The 22,835-nt window shown below is 41.2% G+C and overlaps 1 protein-coding gene across 2 annotated transcripts; it reads left to right on the top strand.

Annotated features, from left to right (window-relative positions):
* The first annotated feature begins 1,691 nt into the window (after positions 1–1,691).
* Positions 1,692–22,204, top strand: slc12a4 (solute carrier family 12 member 4). 2 transcript variants are annotated; one of them, XM_034581782.1, is made up of 24 exons: positions 1,694–1,937; positions 10,679–10,776; positions 10,867–10,998; positions 11,337–11,483; positions 11,928–11,982; positions 12,563–12,693; positions 12,808–13,049; positions 13,433–13,647; positions 14,295–14,459; positions 14,782–14,880; positions 14,979–15,036; positions 15,132–15,306; positions 15,508–15,626; positions 15,732–15,830; positions 16,005–16,124; positions 16,274–16,378; positions 17,337–17,505; positions 17,851–18,046; positions 18,938–19,107; positions 19,408–19,539; positions 19,832–19,939; positions 20,086–20,273; positions 20,403–20,536; positions 20,875–22,204. In XM_034581782.1, the coding sequence occupies exons 1-24, from the start codon at positions 1,802–1,804 to the stop codon at positions 20,964–20,966; spliced, it is 3,285 nt and encodes a 1,094-aa protein (XP_034437673.1). In that variant the 5' UTR covers positions 1,694–1,801; the 3' UTR covers positions 20,967–22,204. The 2 variants fall into 2 exon arrangements, with proteins under 2 accessions (XP_034437674.1, XP_034437673.1); XM_034581783.1 differs by lacking the exons at positions 19,832–19,939; positions 20,086–20,273; positions 20,403–20,536; positions 20,875–22,204 and adding an exon at positions 19,663–19,793 and having other exon boundaries at positions 1,692–1,937; positions 19,408–19,622.
* The last annotated feature ends 631 nt before the right edge of the window (positions 22,205–22,835 follow it).

The following is a 22,835-nucleotide window of genomic DNA, read 5'->3' as shown; positions in this document are numbered from 1 at the left end:
CCTCTAAACATGCATGATAAAGAGCCATTATTTATTCCCTGAGAAAACTTTGGAATTGTCAAAAATACCCTATCTCTCAGTGTTTAAGGGAGTGGCAAAATAAGTTAAGTTCCCTAGAATTTCCTGTGGGGTTATGAAACACGATGACGATTAGTCAGTGAAAGATTTATCATGCTAAACAGAGTATGTGCTGACAATGCATTGTCCTAACAGATGATCAAGACAGTATGTCAGTGGATAATCATCATTACATGGGAATTTTTATCTTTCTGTAGTCCACACATCCTTTAAGACCACATTACCCTCGAGTGTCAGGTTGGAAGTCAAGGATACACTAATGTTTCGCCCCTGGTTTGATAAATGAAATGTCTACACACAGTGATTCATTTCACCTCTTTCATTCTTGTATGCACTCTATGCCTAAAAAAGGTTGTTGTTCAGAAGCTTAATCAAATAGTGTGTTAATGTGCAGAAGCATTCTTTTTATTTACTACATGAGATTGTCCTTCCAGCACCTCGGCCATGAGAGCGAATTACACTTCAGTCCTTTTTGGATTATTTTTCCAATGTTTTTTGACTTCAAATGTACATTTCTAAAACAAGGGAAAAAGCCATCATAGTCACATTAGTTTACAAAGTCTCTTCAATCCAAAAGGGGCAGTAGCAGCATGTCAGACGGCCTCAAGCAGGACTCCTAATCACAGCCTTTCGACGTAGCCTTTAATCTGCTGCTTTAATGGTTTGAGTGCAGCTACTGTTCCTGGAAAGAGGAGGGTCAACGTCACCCTCTGAGAGTAATGTTACTGTCATTCACTGCTGGACCTGTCTTCACAGCTTCAACAGCTGTAAACCCTCACAATTAAATCATATATTACACCTAACATCCATGTGCTGTCATATAATAGATGACAAGGCAAATGTTGAAAAAGTTGTGATTGATCACGAGGTCAGAGCCCCTTCCCTTTATTTCTTCTTCTCCAAGGTAATTTTACTTTTTTTTTTTTCAAAACTGCCACGTTACTGTATGTGTGTGTGTGTGTGTGTGTGTGTGTGTGTGTGTGTGTGTGTGTGTGTGTGTGTGTGTGTGTGTGTGTGTGTGTGTTTTGGCAAATGTTCACACTCACAGAGGTTTGTCTGTGTGAACCTTGAACAGATGAGCTTTACTCTCCTTTCCTGTCAGTGTGACACAGACATCAGAGAGGGGGGGTCACCATGTACTCTCCCACCCTCTCCCTGTGCATGACTCAGGAAGGACAACGCAAACTCTTCAAATCACAACCCTGCACCCACAGGTCACAGGGGTGGGATGGGGGGGGGGGGGGGGGGGGGGGGGGTAAAGGGGGTGTTCCTGTACTTATATCTTTGTGAGGACCATTTTAAGCATAGACCCTACAGAGTGAGGGCATTTTTGGAAAGTGAGGACATTTTGACAGGTACTAACTTTTTCAATGGGCTGATTGAGGGTTGAGACTTGGTTTTAGGGTTAGAATTAAGGTTAAGGTTAGGCATTTAGTTTGGAAGGTTATGGTAAGATGCTGGGGACTTTATTATGTCTCACTTAGATAGAAGCACAAACGTGTGTGTGTCTTTCCAGAAGCATCCCAGAGACCTCCGTGCCCGTGCTGTTCACACACACAAAGGGGCTGTCCTGTGGGTGGGGAATATGATAATATCCTTCAGAGGAAGTGAGCGCAGTGTAGTGGAATGTAGTTGCCATTAGTGGGAGTTGAGCTTGAGCGGGCTAACAGCTAGCCTGCTATGTTGAGTGTGAGCTGGGGACGCAGAGGAGAGTGATGAAAACATGCCTCACTTCACTGTGGTGCCAGTGAAGGACCAGGCTCAGTCCAGCTACGACAGCCTGGAGGGGATCAACTGGGTGGATTACAGGGACACTGGGCAGGAAAACCATGATCATCATGATACTGTCAGCTCTGATGGTGAGTCCCACAACTTCACATTTTCATCTCTTAACTCAGAAACTCAAAGTTACTCATGTGGAAGTTTTGAAGCTGGAAGAATACGTCCTAAAAGTGCTAGTTCACGAGTTGAACCCAACACAGCATGGAGAGGCTTTTCTTTGTCCTGAGAGCCTCCTGAACAGCTGGTTGTATGGTTACCATGGCAATCCCTCAGGGCCAGAAAGCAGTTTTCCCACGGCAGACAGGTCTGTTTTTGACAGCTCACTTTAGGTACAGCACTTCTTTTATGGTTTTGAAGGGGATTTCTTTTCTTCCTACGCCTTAAAAAAATAAACTGTTGGACAGAAAGTGAAAACAATGAAAGGGGCGAGAACCGCATGGGAGAGACACAACGGGGGTTTGGGGTTGGGTAAGGGAGGGGTTCACACCACCGTTGCAACAAGAAAAAGGGCCTCAAGTGGTTTCCCGCAACAAAAGATGGAGCTCTCTTTTGTGCCAGGGGTGGATTCCCTTTCACAGAAGATTGGCCGCTCAATAACACAGGAGCAGATTTGTCCCTCCTAACTCCTCTGCCTGTACTTGTTTCCCTGTGTCACTCTCTTGTGGCTCCACTGTATCAGCGTCAGGGGAAAAAAAAGGGGGGGATCAGAAAGAGGACTGAGGGCAAACGAGGAGAGGAGCGAGGAGTTTTGGAGCTGCTGGGTTGGATTATGTGAGGGCACGCAGCACTGATTTGTGTGGGCTGAGCCAGACAACCAAGTTGGGAGTTGTTTTTATTACCAACTTGAGTTTTCTTCTCTTTTTTTTTTTTTTTTTCTGACTCTCATACATGTAGGTGTGGTCTTCAAAAGAAGCACCCACGCTTACGCAGGCAAACAGAAGGCCGGGCTGGGCACAAAGCTACAAACTGAGAGGCCATTCACTTAAATATTTGAAACTGTCTGGCAGTATTCGCTCCTTACTACTGAATAACATCAGATAGGTCCTAAGTTCAAGGCTGAAGACTCATCTAGAGCAATTTTCAGACATAACCTCTGGGTAAAATCTGGAGAATTGGCTACAGAGTTTAAAGTTTGCCTTTCACACATGCACGTCACAGCACTAGGTTTTCTTCAGAGCTGAATGGCATTTTTTAACATTAGAAACACGCAAAAAGTTAAAACACTGAAGAGAACAAGAAGAAGTGTCTAAAGGTGCAGTGGCTCACATGTGGGCGAAGCAGAACTTTGGACCATGCCCCTTTAAAAGGCTTTGATGACAGAGAGAGAAAAACAGATGTCCTAAAATAACCCTGCAAGGTTTCTGGGTGAGTTTTTCCTACAGGCCTGCTGCTGCTCTCTCCCCTGTCTTCCTGCTCGCTCCATCCCACCCGAGGAGCACTTCCTGTAGTTCGAGAACAACAACAACCAATACATTTAGTGGACAGTTGCAAGGATGTGATGAATGTGGAGTGTCCACACAGTTGGATTCCATTATGTTTCAGAGACTAAACTGGTAATTGATTGCATTCGCAAACAACGTCAGGGATGGAAATAAGGGGGGAAAGGTTGGGTGGGGAAGTAGTCCCAGTGGTAATAGTCTAAAAGTGGATGCGTGTCCTAGATGATTTCATCATGGGAGTGGTGGGTTTGTGAGCGTAGCACATGTGTGTCTAAGCAACAGCGTGACATTGCAGCATGGAGGAAATGACACAGTGCAGAGTCTGTCTCAGGCTGTGAACTCAGCTCTGTTCAGCACAGGACCAGACTGAACACTGTGGTCATTGAAGGAGCTCTGCACTCCTGAGCAAGAGCAACTACCCTGAAACAACCTGAACCTTTCTGTTCGTGTGCTCCAACTTTTTTTTCATTTTTCAGAAAGTATCAGTTGAAAGAAATTGACATTTGTGGAGTTCTGTGGCTGGTATAGCAGCCTTTTTAAAGATCATCAGTTTTCATGATGTCTTGCATGACAGATTGTAAAATCCCACTATTTTTGTGCCATTGTCAAAGATTTTTGAAACCCTCATAAATCTAAGAGGGAAAGTGAATAACAGACCATATTTTCTCTCCTTTACTGCCATTTAAGTGCTCTTAGTCCAGGCAAGCCAACCAAATGTCCACATACTAATACGAATGTGTTGACTGAATACAATTTCACAATAATAATAATAAATTCATCTTTCATGAACTTAATGAGATTTTGTGTGTCTTAAATCTGCATTAATTAATTTATTGGCCGCTTGAGGGCAGTGGAACAATCTGTAAACACAACATTGACATCTTTCAGGTCCAGGGTGTAGGATTCAGTGGAATCTATTTGTAGAAGTTAAGTAAACTATAATAATAACTTGTTTTGATTAGTGTATAATTACCTGAAACCAAGAATGATTTTTGCCTTTGTTGTCTTGGAGTGAGCTCTTTTTATCTACATCTGGAGCCAATCCTCTTCCATAGATTCTGCCATGTTTCTACAGTAGCCCAGAAGGGACAAGTGTAATGGCAGTAGAGAGCGACCTTTGCATGTTTATGTTAGATGATACATTTTCCTACATGCCTGGAGGAGGAGAGTGAAGCAAGGGGTTTTTAGTTGGTTGTAATATGCAACTTCACCACTATAAGCCACTAAATATTACACACTGGTCCTTTAATTAAAGTTGTTACAGGGAATGTATAAGCAAACAGTAACAATGACTTCTTCCACATCCAGCTTGTTTCTTGCTATATTGCGTCTCTGCTTTGGTCTCCACCAACTGGAGAATAACATCTAGGTCTTTAGCTGCTAAATGCTGCTTTACGATCACAAGCTACTGTCTAACTTTGTTTGAGTGCCATTTGGTGCTGGACAGTTACCAAACAGTGGGATTATTTGAGCTGAAAACAGTCGTAGCACTAACTTTTCTGTGGGTTTCCTTCTACAAGGGACAACTTGATCCTGATATCAATTCACTAGTCATATTTCTTCCTTTATTGTAATGAATACAATACAGCAACAATAGAACACCACTTAAAACGTGGCTTTTGTACTGACCTTAAACCAAACCGGAGGACCTCGTGTAATGGGTGGATGATTTGGAGAATGCTGCTGTGAGTTTTTCTCTCTAATTCAGGGCGGCCATTCCTGTCATGCTGTCTGGCATGCCACACGGATAACAGATAAACACTGTGGGGCGGCAGAAATGTGGAGGCAATGATGGGGTTGGAACACGTTCTGATAGCCGTAGACAAACATACACAAACATATATATATATATACACACACACACACACACACACACACACACACACACACACACACACACACACACACACACACACACACACACACACACACACACACACACACACACACACACAACCCTTAACTGTTCAACATTTACAGTAAGTCATTTTCTGTAAATATAATTGCAGACGATTTGTTACACATTTCCTGTGATGCAGCTGTTTTGACTTCTTTATTCTGCTCATTTCCATACAAGTGACTTGAGGCAAACAGAGCAGCTCAGACTTTTCCAATGTACTATTAGAGGGGCCTTCTTCACTGCCAGACACTTCACAGAGGTCAATACACTACAAACACAGCAAAACATGGGTAAACACAAATACTTTAATGTTCATGGATAAATGATTATTACTATGATTTTCATGGGCCCGTGGAAAAAACTTTTTGACGAAATTGACAATTTCTTACACAATCGTTATCAAGAATGTAACAGAAAATATTGCTGTCGAGACTGTTGGCCAATTGTAGCATTTTCAATGTTATAGTTTTGTCTTACTTCAGCCAGACACAAGGTTTGTGTGCACTATGTATCAGATTGCTATAATAGAACAAGCAACATCAACAGTAACAGGGTGTTACCTTTATTACATTTTCTAAGCCTGTGCCTAAAAGCTTGATCTGTCCTTGGGTTTTACTCATACATATAGGAGGAGTATAGTGAGTGTTGAAGTTGAAAAAACAGTTTAGGGTATAAATGCATTATGCTTGTTCTGTGGACATGACAGGTTCCTTCTGGCACTTTGATACAGCACAGTCTATAAGTTGAACGAGAACTGAAGTTACTAAAGATTATATATTTAGTGCATTTGTGTCGATGCTGTTCATGATAACATACATAGACAAGGCACATCTTTTAGAATCAGAAAAGCTTTATTGTCAATTCACAAATTTGTACAACAAAATTTGTTGTGCAGCACCTAATTTCCCAGCACCCATTTCTGCACCTACATCTGTTCACATTCATTCATTACATCTGTACCATACACTGTAGGGTACACCTTGTAATGTCACTACATGTAACTTTCACACAAAACAGCATTCATGAGTTTTGCTTGTCTATACAGCTTTAGGCCTTCACTTTATTGAGTGCATTAAACTGTTTTTGCAGATAAATCCTACTGTTCAGACCACACTTTGGGCTCAATCAGTCATTAGTGTTACACCCTTTGACATCCCCATTTAGTTAATATGTGTTTTTCTGAAAGTCTGTTGCACGATCACCTCTTTCCGCCCACCTTCACCCCCTGAGGTAATCAGACTGAGCTGCCGTCCTTTTCTCATCATTAGCGCACATCAAAGCTAATATGTTTTGCTGCACGGCTCAGCAGGTTAGCATCTCCCTGCTCCGTGCTGATTCCTCCCTGCATGAAACACGACCATTACAGCTAACACAGGCCTATTGCTGCAACTAAATTAAACTGCTCCTTGCCACAGGCTAGGGAGGAGCAGAGGATATGTACATATAGTCTCTTTCACTGTCTCTATCTCTTACTCACACACACACACACACACACACACACACACACACACACACACACACACACACACACACACACAAAGCGACTGTTTGTGCAGCTATCCTTATTTGCGTTGACTTACATTCATTGTGGACAGCCTCAACAAAACCTTATTCCTAATCTTAACCATGACTAATTTATACCTAACCTTAACCTAACCACAATTCATATCTTACCACTCTTAGTACTTTACCTAAACCATTAAACACACCCTCACCTTAATCTTACTGGATTATTTTATGTAAAATTGCTTTTTGTCCCCATACGCATGACCCCCCATAATGTAAGCATGTAAACACAATAAGGTCCTCACAACATGAGAAATACCAAGACCACACACACACATATACACAAACACACACAGAGATGCACACACCAGCATTCACTCCCACATTCCTGTCGGCTAACTGCACAGCAGAGAGAGCTAAGCCGCACAACTTCTCTGCCTCAGTATTAAGTCTTAAATGTTTATTAAAGAGGAAGTTTAGCAAAGAGGCTTTCTCAAACCCTGAGCACTTAATGGACAGTGATATTGTTTTCCATGTCTAATCGGCTTTGAAAAGTGCAGACACATTAGGGTCAAGTTTCTTTTTCTCGTGAACATTTGGTGTTTTAGATGTTCATTTGGTAAATATACTCGTTGAATGCTCCACACATCTTAGCCAAGTACACTTCAATCTATACCAAGTGAACTATGTGACCTGTTTGGTGAAAGGTCTTGAAGACTCGCTGCAGGAGCTGCTTTCTGGAAGTTGTTTGTTGGACCTATGACACATCATGAGTCATATTGATTTAGTCTTTATAGCTTTGACCTGAGAAGTTTGTTTTTGTTCTGAAGTCATGAGCTTTGCACTTTGAATAGACTTGACAGCCCAGCATCTTCACAGGGAATTGATCCATTTAGAAACACATATATCCCAACAACTAACACAGACAGGCAATCTGTTGGAACATTTGCTCTGGAGTTTTGTTGAATTTTATGTTGGACCAAGGCTTTTATTTAAATGCAGTAGACAAACCTATGATAGTTTGCTGTATTTATAGTGTGGGATTGTTTACCTGCGAAACAGAAACTGAAACTAGAAACAGAAACAAGAAGGCTTCCGGCCCCCAAATCTTGTGTATTCACATCCACAATCTGGTTAGATTACTATTCCCTTGGCATCACATGCTCTTCTTTTCTTGACTGTTCTGACCACAGGACCCCACTGAGACCCCCCCATGAAGATCACCTGAAAATAACATTCACTTTACAAGAGTGAGTTGTTTTGAATGAAACTCAGATTTACCTACCGAAACCTAAACAAAATCTATGCCATGATGATGAGTTAAAATATACTGTATATACTAAATTCTTAAATGCTCATTCCCACACTCATGTAGGTAGAAAGAAGTCTGCAGAAAGTAAAAGTTGTACACACCCTCCTGTAAATGTGTTTGTGTGACAGCAGACACCGTCTTTGATCTTGTGGCTGTTTTGGTGCGGGCACGCAGGTGAAATGTTGGGACACGTCGCTGCAAAGCCTCGCTGCTGTTCTGTGCTCCCAGCACGACTCTTGCCTGCCTCCATAACAGGCCGGCTTATCTTCCATCTTTTTAATTAGACATTTAATGTGAGGTTATTAACAGCAGACCCCCACCGTCTCCTCAGCCCACTCTGAAGTGAAGTTTATTAGTTTCGAAGGTAAGCTGGAAACGAAACTGGGTTTGAGGCAGCAGCGATTGAGTTATAGTTCCTGTCAGCTGTCAGTAGAGAGTTTCTCACAACATCCATCTGAATAGAATAGATAAATAAAGGTCTCTATAAATCAGTGCCTCTGTCTCCTCTTCGGTTGTTTCCTTTCATTATTGCTTCAAATACAGATGTTGCATTTTTATCCCGCTCCACTGATGGCAAAATAACCGCAGAGAACAGTGTTGACATAATTTATCTTCCCGGACATCGCTAATCTCCAGCTGTGTTATTTTTTAGGGGTTGGAAAGACACATAATCAGTTTAGCCTCTAAGTTTCTACTGATGGATTGATTGAAGGATTTAAAGAACATTTAACTTGATACCCTTTGATTCTGAGCTTTTTGCATCCTGTCAACATTTTTTAAACAAATGCTTTCCTCAGTTAATAAAGAAATTAAACATCACCATGTTACCTACCATCATTCAAAAGTTAATATTATTGTTTTGCTTAAAGCTACAATTTGTCAGTGATACATCCAGACATTTCCAGACTAAACATCCAGACTGCACAGTGAAGGGATACAGACACTGCACCTCTGTGAGATACCACCAACCCAACCCAGGGCTCTGATATCCCAATGAGCAGACATGGGTCTCGCTTGTGTGTGTGTGTGTGTGTGTGTAAATTAGCACTGTACCCTCCACTCTCCACCCCCCTCACCACACCATGTGTTGGATCAGGCCCCTGAATGAGTGCTCACCCTGGGTGACCGGGTGTCCTGGATAGTAATCGACAGTTTGACCAGGCTGGAGCACAGAGTTGCTCTGTTGTAGTCGGCACACAGAGCAAACTGTAGCTATGCTGAGCCACAGTGATACCTGCTGCAGCGAGACACACAGCACAGGTGAGTGAGGACCGACGCTCAACCAAGTCACTGACAGTAAATGGGTTTATTTTCACCACATTTGAGAATATGTTTCTGCTTCATGCCCAATCGGTAAATTGGCAGAGTTTTTGTTGCAGGATTAATTTGGCTTTTTCAGATGCCACTGTTGAAGTTAACACGCTCCAATAAACCTAGGCTAGGTCATTTCAAGGTAATTGGGTTTGTGCGTGGCTGTGAATGTGTGTTATAAAGTTTGCGTGCAATGATTTCACCAGGCACTGTTCTCATCTCAGCTTGATTGATTCCTTTCTTTCAAAGCAGAAGTTAATGGGAGTAAAATCTAATTATATGTTTGTTTATCACCTGAACTTTGCTTTGGTTTGTTTTTTGGCCTTTCACTGCAGCTTCGCTGTCTGTTAATTTATGATTAATAGTGACAATTAAAAGCTGATTGAACTGGAGTTGTACTAGAAAATTGTATTGTCCCTGTCGTCTTTGTTTTTATTAATTACTGTACAAAAGTGGTGTTTTTCTCCTAATTGAGATTTTATCATAGTAAAGCTGCAGGTTTGGTTTGATTACTTAGATATTTTTTTATCTTGACGTTTAAATTAAGTGGATTTTGCTCTTTTTTTCCAAATCTAGTCATAATCCTTTTCTGTTTGTTTGTGATTTAACTTTATTTTTTACTGCAAATCTTTGACACTGATTGTAACCATGTTTGTCTTGTGGAATATCAATGACTGTTCATCAGAAGTGTCAACTTAAAGATGAAACTGTCATTTATTTGGGACAGGATTTTACCAAATACTACATTTATTTGCATGTAGACCTGCAGTGATTGTGGATGAAATTGTGGACTTTTTAGCTAAATCGTTATCAGTTCATAGTTGTTGTTATTCTAAGAGAAGTTTTATTCTAAAAAGGATTACCTATAATTTTAATAAATATATCATACAAAATGAAGTCAGCATTCCTCTCACCCCAACTTTGTCCTGTTTCCTGTTGAGAGGTGGCATGGTAGGACAGTTCTTAGCACTGTCACCTCTGGCTCAAATCCTCCCCCTATAGTGAATGGGAGTGTTAATGGCTGTCTCTCTATGTTGACCCTGCATGTGATGCGTTGGCGACCTCTCCAGTGTGTACCCCGCCTCTCACACGACCCTCAAAGGATAAGCGGTATGATGGATACATGTTAGAGAGGAAGTCAGCTCGTTACTGTAACATGATGCATATTGACTTGATGCAGCACTTGCGTGTTATCAAGATGCCTCCATAATGTCTTAAAGAGCCATGTCTGTCTGCTTTATTGGCTGGGAAATATCTATTTGTTTGGCCCTGTAGCTCAAATTGTTATTTTGCCAAAAAAAACGTATTTGTTTTTCTTACTCTTTAGTATTTTATTCCTCTCTGCAACAGGACATGGGAGTCATAAAGAAGACAGCCCATTCCTCAACAGCGCCGATGCTGCAAGCAAGAAGAATGACTTCTACGACAGGAACCTGGCCTTGTTTGAGGTTCGTTAGTTTTACTTTCCAATATTTCTGTCTGAAAGCAGACCAAAACAAAACGCATTAATATAATATCTGTCCTGCTTGTTTCTTCAGGAAGAGCTGGACATCCGGCCGAAGGTTTCCTCCCTCCTCAGCCGTTTGGTCAACTACACTAACATCACCCAGGGAGCCAAGGAGCATGAGGAGGAGGAGAGCACTGAGGCCTCACGTAGGAAGACCCCCAAGGTCAGGAGTCAGGCCACAGCAGAGGAACACTATGAGACTGTTTTTCTTCAGTTTTAGTAACTTTATCCTCCTCCCCCAGCCCTCTCCCTGCCTCACCATCCAACTTCTACTTTTCTATTAGAACTTGTTGACAGATTGCTTCTGCCTTTTCACCCTCTGCAGTCACACTGTGCCCATTTAAGAGCTGGATACATGCAAAGGGCTGATAACACGATTGAATGACCTTTTAAAAAGTACATCAATCAATGCTAATGGTCGATACACTTGTTTCCGGAAATGTCATGCTCAATACTCTCTCTCTCTCTCTCTCTACCCCTCCCCCTCTCTCTTTCTATCAGTCCCCGAACATGGGCACTCTGATGGGAGTCTACCTGCCGTGTCTCCAGAACATCTTCGGTGTCATTCTCTTTCTCCGGCTGACGTGGATTGTCGGGATGGCTGGCATCATGCAGTCCCTCCTGATTGTTCTCATGTGCTGCTCCTGTGTTAGTATGCACATACATGCTGTACACACACACACACACACACACACACACACACACACACACACACACACACACACACACACACACACACACACACACACACACACACACACACACACACACACACACACGTTCCACCACCAACAATGTGGGACACAAGCCGGCTTTTATTGCCAAATCAGTCGATAGAATCCACACCGTTTCACAAGCAGCAGCAGTGACTCTATTTAGGGCAAAATAATGTTGCTTTGACTTGTGCTTTTTTACCCAGTGTGCTCTCATCACCTACTAAAGCTGCTTATGCTAAATGTGTCTTCCTTTAGTTAGAAGCTGGGCTTGGCCACAGCTTGATCACTGGAAGTTAAAGTTACACCCACAAGTTGCAATGACGTCTGCATGTGTGTCATTTTCCAAACTTCTTATATTTTCCTCTTTTCTCCACAGACGATGCTCACAGCCATATCAATGAGTGCCATTGCTACTAATGGTGTCGTTCCAGGTAATTCTTGGGACCTGCTCTGTGTTAACCCCTTCATCTTACATATGCTTACATATCCTTTTTTTAAACAACACTTTATTAAAGAAAATGCAGCAGTATGCTGTACACATGTAGACAAATACTACACAGGGCTTTTTCAGTTTAACTGTATTACTTCACAACACAGGGCCAACCTGCGTGTAATATGGATAACAAGAGTAGTTAGAATCCTAGTAAGTGGGAAAAGAACAAAAAAGAAAACTAGACAGAAATTAGGAAAAAGGTTTCAAAACGAAAAAGAAATTATGTTACAATTATCATGCACCTATTTTATTATTACCACAAATACTATTGAATGTTCTTTTTGCTTGTTTTTGCCAACATTTTTTACATAACCGAGTAATCTCAGTTTTTCAGACAATTACTTGCCGCATCTTCGCTTCCATCATATCTGCTCTGCTAAAATAAGATGTTATAGTTTTCAATTCCACATTCTTCCACTTGAGGGCAGCAGAAACTCACTACTGAATGTAAGGCATGCAGGGATAAACTTTACATTTTCAGTGGCTTCCTGAATGTAACAGATGGTTTTTTTTTGTAGCTGGAGGAGCTTATTTCATGATCTCACGTTCCCTCGGCCCAGAGTTCGGAGGAGCTGTGGGACTGTGCTTCTATCTGGGCACCACCTTTGCTTCTGCCATGTACATACTGGGTGCCATTGAAATCTTCTTGGTCAGTGTGTTGAAGTCGTACTTCATTGTGTCATTCCGGGTCAGATCTGTATGGGCATATACATGCACACACATGCATTAACCTAAATCTTCTGTCATTTTTTCCTATATATAGAAATATCTGGTCCCCCAGGCGGCCATCTTTCATGCCACAGACCCCCTCAGTAATGACAGTGCCATGCTGAACAACATGCGAGTCTACGGTTCCATCTGCCTCATCCTGATGGCTGTGGTGGTTTTTGTGGGAGTCAAATATGTCAACAAGCTGGCCTCTCTTTTCCTGGCCTGTGTCATTATCTCAATTGTCTCCATCTACGCCGGGGCAATCAAATCCATGACTCATCCACCAGAATTCACGTAAGTCTGCCGGGGTGGTGTGTTCGAACAAAATGTGACGGTGAATTATTGGAAACTTAACAAAGATGTATGGTTGTGAGAGGATTCGTTTTGAAGAAGTAATTCTTTTCACACTACGTACTACATGTTTCTGTTTCATATTTGTACTATTTGTGTTATTGATAGCATTGTCTTTACTATTATTACTGTATCTTCAAGTATAACTTTTCTATGACAATCCAATTTATGGATTGTTTATTTATTTAAATCAATAGCAGTGTGTGTAAATTAACCATTGGTTGTGAGTCTGAAGAGTTATATGATGATGATGATGATGATGATGGTGGAAATAATTTTGACTAAAATAGCAACATTTCCCCGTTTCGTCCACGTCATCGCTGCAGGATCTGCATGTTAGGAAACAGGACTTTGGTGAGAGATCGCTTCGACGTGTGCGCTAAGACCGTGATGGAGGGCAACATCAGCGTGCCCAGTCAGCTGTGGCACAGGTTCTGCTTGGCCGAGAACATAAGCAGCGCTCAGTGTGACGACTACTTCATCCAGAACAATGTGACAGAGATACAGGGCATCCCCGGACTGGGCAGCGGGATTATCAGTGGTAAATGGACTTTTAATTTATCAGGGATTGAAATATTCAGCGTGAAGTATACAACTCTTAATGATCCAAGTATATGAGTAATGGAGCTAATCTTGCGAGCTAGTTCAGGCAGCACATTCAAGCTGTCCTATGACTTGCCTCACCCTCCACAACCCTCAATAATACACACCCTCCCAATTTGAGGTTCTATTTAAGCTGCAAAGATTTCCCATCTCAACCCTGCGTCAGTAGCGCTGCCTGTCGATTTTAGCTCCTCCACCTCCCCAGCATCCACCTGTAGGCTGCGACAGGCGGGTTAAAGATATTTGCTCATCACTCCCCATTATACTGATGTAATTATATCTGGGGAAGTGATGAATTCAATGGAGCCTAGATGCCAAACTCTTAACTATCTTCTGCTGCTGCAATAAACATTTCAACCGAGAGGTAGAATACAGTAGTAGACTACAGACTCATGGTGAGTTTGCACATATGCCACAATTTGTAATATTTTTGATAATCAATAATCAATATTTTGACTCAATGGGTTGTCTGTAACCTCTGGAAATAAAATGCCAAATTCTTATCCTGCTTCATGATAACACATATTTAGTAATCTGATGCCATTCACCTATAATGCTGGTTTGTTTCCATTGTTTTCCTGTTAGATAACATGTGGGGCAACTACCTGCAGAAAGGAGAGATCTTAGAGAAAGCGGGGCTTCAGTCAGTGGACGCCCACGGCACCATGGAAAACTTTGGCATGTATGCGTCAGCGGACATCGCTACGTCCTTCACACTTCTGGTGGGGATCTTCTTCCCGTCTGCCACAGGTATAACGACAACGTTATTACTTACAAAACAGTTTATATAAGTATTATTGTTGTAACAGCTTGAGTGTAAATACTCTGTTTGACCTGATAAAGTTGTAAACTATATGTTGCAGATAATATGATTTCTTAAGATAGACCCATCTATTGGTTTATGCATTGTGATAAACCCATAAAATGACATTTTTACATAAGGTAATAAAAACAAAGTGAAATTGGTGTGCAGGTGCAAAGAAATGGACCTCTCCCTGATCCAGCCAGCAGGGGGCATCATTTAACAGTTTTCACATTTCACACCTTTGTTTCTGTCTTTATTTTCTTGTAGGTATCATGGCAGGCTCTAACAGATCTGGTGATCTGCGAGATGCTCAGAAGTCCATCCCTGTGGGAACTATTTTAGCCATTACCACTACATCACTTGTTTGTATCCTTATTTCAGTGAGCACAATAAGACAAAGAGCAGAAAACGGATTTGAGTTACATCTTTATGACATTTACAGCTCCTTGACCTCTTGTATTCAGATTTTAGTTCTGTTGTCCTGTTTGGGTCTTGTATAGAGGGAGTAGTCCTCAGGGACAAGTAAGTTAATTTGTGTCCTACTGTAGTTAACAAGTATTATCATGCCACTTTTTGTGAGTAGTAAAATTTAACAATGGTAACATGAATCCTTGCAGATTTGGGGACGCTGTGAGAAAAAACCTGGTGGTGGGGACCCTCTCTTGGCCGTCTCCGTGGGTTATTGTGATCGGCTCCTTCTTCTCCACGGTCGGCGCCGGCCTGCAGTCCCTAACTGGAGCCCCCCGCCTTCTACAGGCTATCGCCAAGGACAATATCATTCCTTTCCTCAGGGTAGGTTGACACTGTGTAATGCATGATCAAGAGCGTGCATTGTTATTTCCATTATACACAATGATTTGGATATGTTAGCATAAGATCTATGCAGCTTGTCTAACAGGGAAATATTTTTAGCATGTGCAGACATATTTGAATATAATTCAAAAAGGTGATTTGCATAGCAGCATGTAAAGCATGTTGAATGTGTTGTTCCAGGTTTTTGGTCACGGAAAGAGCAACGGAGAGCCAACATGGGCACTGCTGCTGACTGGGCTCATAGCAGAGCTGGGTATCCTCATCGCCTCGCTGGATATGGTGGCTCCTATTCTTTCCATGTAATCTCACATACATGCACACAGGTCAAATGTCCCCTGTAGAAAGTGTAATTTTGATGATATGAATATATATGTATATATACCCTCTTTGTGTTTATTCAACAGGTTCTTCTTGATGTGCTATCTCTTTGTGAACTTAGCCTGTGCAGTGCAGACTCTGTTACGCACCCCAAACTGGAGGCCGAGGTTTAAATATTACCACTGGTCAGTGCAGGTCTATCTCCGCCATACCTATATTCTGCTGGCTATCAGGAATTCAAATGACCAACTTATATGTTACAATTACCTTCATGAAACTAATGCATAGTGCGTACATGTAAATAATGTTACTGCTCTGGGTATGCACACAGGTAATGTTCAGGTTTATGTGACCCACAGGGCTCTGTCCTTCCTTGGCATGAGCATGTGTCTGGCTCTAATGTTCATCTCCTCCTGGTACTACGCCATCGTGGCCATGGGCATCGCTGGGATGATCTACAAATACATTGAGTACCAGGGGTATGTGCCTTTAACTGACAGTGGATTCTGATATGTACGAGGACATTGGAGTTTCTGGAGGGATACTGGTCGAGAAAAGATCACTTTCAGTTAATGTCGAACACACATCAGTGTCACTTCCTGTCTCTCTCACTGTCAAACAATAACAGAGCGGAGAAGGAGTGGGGCGATGGTATCAGAGGACTGTCCCTTAGTGCCGCACGCTACGCCCTGCTGAGGCTGGAGGTCGGACCCCCGCACACCAAGAACTGGAGGTACAGCTACACCTCCGGGAGATGCTCAGAATGTCACAAACATTTTTGAGGAACCAAGTGGCATGTGGGGATGTAGGAGGTGTTTTCACATACGTGTGTTCAGTCACAAGAGGAATCATTGACATTGTTTTATGACTGTACCTCATATGCTAGTCAGTTTCATTCTGCCCTCCAGAATCCGTCCATTATGTCCATACTGACACACACCAAATAAGTTTCATCTGGTAGTTTGCATACAAAACATTTAAAACATTTTTTGGGGAGTAAGGGCCAAAGGAAGTTTTTTCCTCATTTGTTAATTATCATCGTGTTTGCTGGGCAGCTCCAGTAGCATGTCAACTTTGCAGTACTATATCGCAGTATAATAAGCAAAGACTTGAGTCGTTCAGAGGTCAAAAGGCATCTAGAGGTCCAGGATGAAACTGGGATAAACTTACACATTAAGTGCACGTATTTGAACATGCAGTTTAATATGTCACTTAAATGCTATAGAAGCAGTAACATGTAACCAAGATGTGTGGACATCAGATTTCATCTTTTAAAGCAAGATTTTGTTTTGTTCTTTTGTTTTGTTTTTTTATTGACCCCGGCAGGTATTTTACAAAAAATAGCAGAATGTAAGTATTTCTAGAAATATTAATTGTGTACACATTCATGACATATATTTATTAGATATTGTTAACTGATAACACTAGCAATAACCAATAAGTGTATGTAATGAATGTGTACACAAGCAGACAGAAACTCAGCATTTCATCAGTTCCTCAATTGACAGTGACTTTATTTTGTTTGTCATTTTTTGATAGCTGAATATCTTTGGATCTATGCTTCCTGCACTGCATCAAATAAAATATACAAATTTCTTCTGTATTTGGACTAAATTCTTTGGAAAAATGTCATTTACCTGGGCCTCTGTCTCATGTTTACTGTCTGTGACCCACTCCTCACTCCTCTGCAGACCACAGCTGTTAGTGCTGCTGAAGCTGGATGAGGACCTCCATGTAAAATACCCCCGACTGCTCACCTTCGCCTCGCAGCTGAAGGCAGGAAAGGGTCTGACCATTGTGGGCTCTGTTGTCCAGGGCAACTTCCTCGACAGTTATGGGGAGATGCAGGCAGCTGAACAGGTAAAAACTAGAGAGGGGTGTTTTGCATGTTGTCAGCTCTCCTGCTGTCTCAGTCAAATGCCTTGGTGCAGGAACATTGTTTAATAAATAGATTATTTAAACAAGTTAGGCAAATTAAATGTGCTCTTCTTTATGTGACAATAATTAAAAGATGCAGTCATCTGCAATTCACTGGGAGCCGAGTGTCACTATAATCAGATTTAACAAAGATGGAGACCTGAGTTTAGAGTTTGATGTTAGACATTTAAAAGCATTATGTGTATATTCTTCATAACTGTTTAATATGTCCACCTACATCTTGTGATCGTGGACTAATGTTCAGTCTAACCTCCTTTTTTTGGCCAGGCTATAAAGAATATGATGGAGATTGAACGGGTCAAGGGTTTCTGCCAAGTCGTGGTGGCATCCAAGGTGCGTGAGGGCATCGTGCACCTGATCCAGTCCTGTGGTCTCGGAGGCATGATGCACAACACTGTGGTGATGGGCTGGCCCTACGGCTGGAGACAGAGTGAGGACCCTCGAGCCTGGAAAACCTTTATCAGTAAGTCCCACTGAAATACCACTGACATGATGTAGTACTTGAATGACAAAATCTGCATTTGCAATATGGCCCTTTTTTCAAGCTCCTGCTCAATAATTACATTCCCCAAATGAATCTCTGCAACTAAAGGGTCTATATGAGTAATCTTGGTAATCCATATAGAGGTAACACTCGTAAGACTTCTGCAGAGGTGTAAGCATCACTATAGTTGTTACGAGGTCAGAGTAAATGAAGATGGAACATAACATAAATGAAAGATTGTATTTCTGCCCAACACAAGTTTACAAATTTAGAGTAAATATCCCCTATGTAATCATACAGTTTTAGCCCCAAAGCACAACATCGGAACATTATGTGTGCCACATTATATGTTTTAAAGTAAACCAGAGCAGAGTTATAGAGGTTTTAGTAGAGACATGTTTAGGAGTAATCTCCAAATTGGCCATTTGGCCACATTTGAGGTATATCACATGTAAAACCTAATATAAAATGCATTAATTACATCTAAATACAACTATTTAAAAAAAGAAAAGAAACCACTGTAGAAGCTCTCTGATGAGCACTGTACACTAAGCTGACTGCCATCAAAATCAAGCTCTGACTGCACAATGTTTATATGCTAATGTTTCAGGAACCTCGATATTCTAAACTTGTAGTCAAAATCACCATGGGACTGAAATACCTCATGTGAATATACTTTCTGGATGGTAAAATACATTGTGTCTCAAGTTTTGTGTTCCAACACTAACCTGTTGAAAGCACATAAATAGTGTACTACAATTAAGTGTACTCACTTAAGAATTTGATGTGAGACGCAGCACAAGTTTTCATGTATATGTTCCAGTGTATAAAAACAATACTACTGTCTCTGCCATGTTCATCTCTATGTAGACACAGTCCGCTGCACCACAGCTGCCCACCTTGCTCTGATGGTGCCCAAAAATGTCTCTTTCTACCCGAGCAACCATGAGCGCTTCACGGACGGCAACATTGACGTGTGGTGGATCGTCCATGATGGCGGGATGCTAATGCTGCTGCCTTTCCTGCTAAAACAGCACAAAGTGAGATGACAGTGTTTCCTGTCTATTTTTGAGTTTTCCCAATAAACTACTTCAGAAGTTGTAAATAATGTATTTTTACCAAGTGGTTTGTTAAATGTTTGCTTGTTAAAGCATTAAAGCATTTGTTGATTTTATTTCAGATATAAATTGTGAATTTTAATTTATAAATTAAGATACTTTTTGAACAGTCTGTTAGTTTTGTCATTTTTACCTTAAGTAAGTAGTAAGTAATGTATTCAATACTGCACATCATAGTATCACAGTTTTGTCAATACCAACATGGTTTGATTTTTATTTTAGGTGTGGAGGAAATGCATGATGCGCATCTTCACTGTGGCTCAGATGGACGACAACAGTATCCAGATGAAAAAAGATCTGGCCACGTTCCTTTACCAGCTGAGAATAGAGGCTGAGGTGGAGGTGGTGGAGATGGTGAGGGCTCCTGTTACATACCTGTTCTCATTTCAGTAAAAGGGAAAATTCATTTTTGGCTCTTTATGATTTGTTTTAACTTGGTTATAAGAATTCCAACTAAAACCAGATGTCCATTGAAAGACAAAATTAAGTGTGTTGTTGTTCACAGGATGCTACAAATGTGCTTGCTTCAACTGAAAAATCCTTGGTGTTCAAATATTTGTGCCTGAATTTGTGTACTGGTACTGCGACACCATCCATGTAAACTAATATGTTTCAGTTGTATTAACCACTGAAATGATGATTTCAGCACGACAGTGACATCTCAGCGTACACGTACGAGCGAACGTTAATGATGGAGCAGAGGTCCCAGATGTTGAGGCAGATGAGGTTGTCCAGTGCAGAGAGAGAAAGAGAGGTGGGATTTATATGTAGTTTTGTCTTGTTTTTTTTGTAATTTGTGAATGTTACCTGCTCAGCATTAACTCTATTATTGATATTAGTGTTGGTTACATACAGTATATTGACAATCAAGCCACATAATACTCCCATCAACCCCTGCAGGCCCAGCTGATTAAAGACAGACACTCTCTAGTGCGAATGGGAAGTCTGTACTCAGATGAGGAGGAGGAGGTGGTGGAGGCTCCTCCAGAGAAGGTTCAGATGACGTGGACGAAGGAGAAGTGTGAAGCTGAGAGGAGGAACAAGAACAACGCCCCTGAGAACTTCAGAGAACTCATGAGCCTCAAGCCGTGAGTTGCTGAACCTCTCGGCTCATTTTCCCGTACTTGTTACATGTTTTCTCAGTTCAACAAAATGAGAGCTGGTTTAGACATAATGCTAAAATGTTTACTCCGTCTCTCCCTCTTGCTGCACTCCAGGGATCAGTCCAATGTGCGACGAATGCACACAGCTGTGAAGCTCAATGAGGTGATAGTCAACAGGTCCCATGATGCTCGATTAGTGCTGCTCAACATGCCGGGGCCGCCACGAGACACGGACGGAGATGAGAACTGTATCCTTTGCTAATAAGATACAACTAAAATCAAATGGTCTGCATTTATATAATGCTTTTCTAGTCTTGATGACCACTCAAAGCTCTTTACAGTACAGTTTTGATATTCACTCATTCACACATCATTCACAAATTATTCACACACTAGCAGGACAGCTGACAGGGGCAGGTTGGGGTTCAGTATCTTGCCCAAGGACACTTCAGCAGTTGGAATTGGGGAGACTGGGATCAAACTGCCGACCACAGTCGCCCAAGGGTTGTGCGCAGTTTTGTAAAAGATGATGAGCTACAGTAGACGATAGTTTGTCTGGTTTTTACTTCCTTAACTGCTTCCTCAGATATGGAGTTTTTGGAGGTGTTGACCGAAGGCTTAGAGAGAGTGCTGCTGGTGAGAGGCGGAGGTCGGGAGGTCATCACTATCTACTCATGACCAACTAGGAGCTGCTGCACAGGGGGCGCAGACTCATCACAATACATCCCCCATCTGGACGCAAGGCAGTACACGCACAGCTGTCAGACAGATGTTGGTAGATGCATCGATTTGACTTTTTATCTGAAGTATGGACTTCTGAGTACAAAAGAAGTTTATTCTATTCTTGTAGAATATTGGGACACATCAGTGTCCATATCTGTCCAATATGTTCACAGCTTCGCCGTCTTTTCATAAAATCAGTATTTGTGTCAGACTGTTAAACGTTAAAATTACGATTTTCCTATTTAGAGGTAACAAATACCTCTTCATATGTGAAAATGAACCTATATGATGATTTGGCAGACAACACAATCCTAGTACAATAGAGTACACTTTCTTTAACACCTGTTTTAATAGTATTTTAGATTTTTATTTTTTAAACAGCCTCTTGATTATTTTGGAAGCACATTTGTATTTATTTATTTATTTTTTGCAACAAGTCCCCACTGAGGTAAAAGAACATATTACTATAAATACAAATAACATAATTCTCGACGTTGCTTATGTTGTGTTGGTGGCACAAAGTCCAGTTTGTAAAAGTGGATGGCAGAGATCATAAGCAAGTTTTTATAGAGTTATAATTTATGACTTTTGGACAAATATTTGTCCAAGGAATGTTCTCCGTTACTGTTACATTTGTACTTCTTCTACTGTACCTCTAAAGCTTATCTGCACATTACAAAGAAGGCAACATTTAAAGTTATAGTCCTTGAGATTATCATGAAATCAAATCCATTTCCATACAATTTATGATTATTTTTTCTGCAATTGCCATAATGTGTTCACGTTCTGTAAATACCTATCTGTGTGGTACATTCAGCAGAGTTTTCTAATCATCTATCTACACTTTCTCTACAAAGTTAGTTTGTGGGGTTGTTCTGTAAACAGATGTACCAGTTACTATTCTGTTGTAACAGTATGTCTGACAAAGTACCAGCTTCAGCAGCATTGCATGTAGTATTAAATCACATTTTACCATAGTAACCATTGGTGTCATCTTATCAACCAGCACTGAAATCTGAAGGATTACAACTTTTAAGAAATTATGTTCTCAGATACATTAGATTATCAGACCACATGTTTGTGTTTTCATGTCTTTTTATAGGAAGTAAAGTATGATCAGTATTTCGGACCAGCATTCAGAGTGAAAACTGTTTCAATTAAATAAACTGTGCAGGCCATAGACTGTATTTCAATATGGACCACGCGTCTCCACTTTCTCCCACTATCCAGAAATGAAGATAAAATATCTTGGATATTATCGGATATACTTGCACTCCACCAATTGTGAGTTTGTTTCAGCCGTCAGTCATAACATTTGACCCCATTTTTATAGCATTAAATCACAAATTAAAACCAAACTTTCTAGTGAAAGTTCGGTGTGGTAAGAAAACCCTAAAATAACTGACACCATCTTAGGGAAAAACATTTTTGACGTGTACTTTGACTTTTTAGTTTGGTCCATGTCCCATCCACTAACATAGGTGAGGTGGGGTTTATGACTTAGACTGCAGCCAGCCACCAGGTGGCGATCAAGAAGCTTTGGCTTCAGTCATGTCATCCATCTTTAAATACAGTCTATGGCACAAGCCAGGGAGGGTGTTTTATATGTAACGGATAACTCATTACAAGGTGTGCAGTTATTAAAAACATTCAATACTAACAAGAACGCTCATGGTCTCGATAATTTAAACTTTTTTCCTGAACAGCATAAGTTTAAAGCGGAATATCCCACATCGCAATTCTTTGAATGACACTTACTTTATGTTGGCAGTACTTTAGAGAAGCAGAGAGTATTCAGGTTTGAAACACAATGACACTGTGACA

This window comes from Hippoglossus hippoglossus, chromosome 3 (genome assembly GCF_009819705.1).
Source record: "Hippoglossus hippoglossus isolate fHipHip1 chromosome 3, fHipHip1.pri, whole genome shotgun sequence".
Classification (NCBI taxonomy): domain Eukaryota; kingdom Metazoa; phylum Chordata; class Actinopteri; order Pleuronectiformes; family Pleuronectidae; genus Hippoglossus; species Hippoglossus hippoglossus.
The sequence above is the reverse complement of the archived record's forward strand: the minus strand, read 5'-3'. Positions and strand labels throughout refer to the sequence as shown.

What these genes read in the sequence shown, in the direction of transcription:
- slc12a4 (XM_034581782.1), top strand. Translation starts at nt 1,802, where the DNA reads ATGCCTCACTTCACTGTGGTGCCAGTGAAGGACCAGGCTCAGTCCAGC. An exon ending in ATATCATTCCTTTCCTCAGG is followed by an intron (nt 15,307 to 15,507) that starts GTAGGTTGACAC and finishes GTGTTGTTCCAG; the next exon opens with GTTTTTGGTCACGGAAAGAG. An exon ending in CCGCACACCAAGAACTGGAG is followed by an intron (nt 16,379 to 17,336) that starts GTACAGCTACAC and finishes ACTCCTCTGCAG; the next exon opens with ACCACAGCTGTTAGTGCTGC.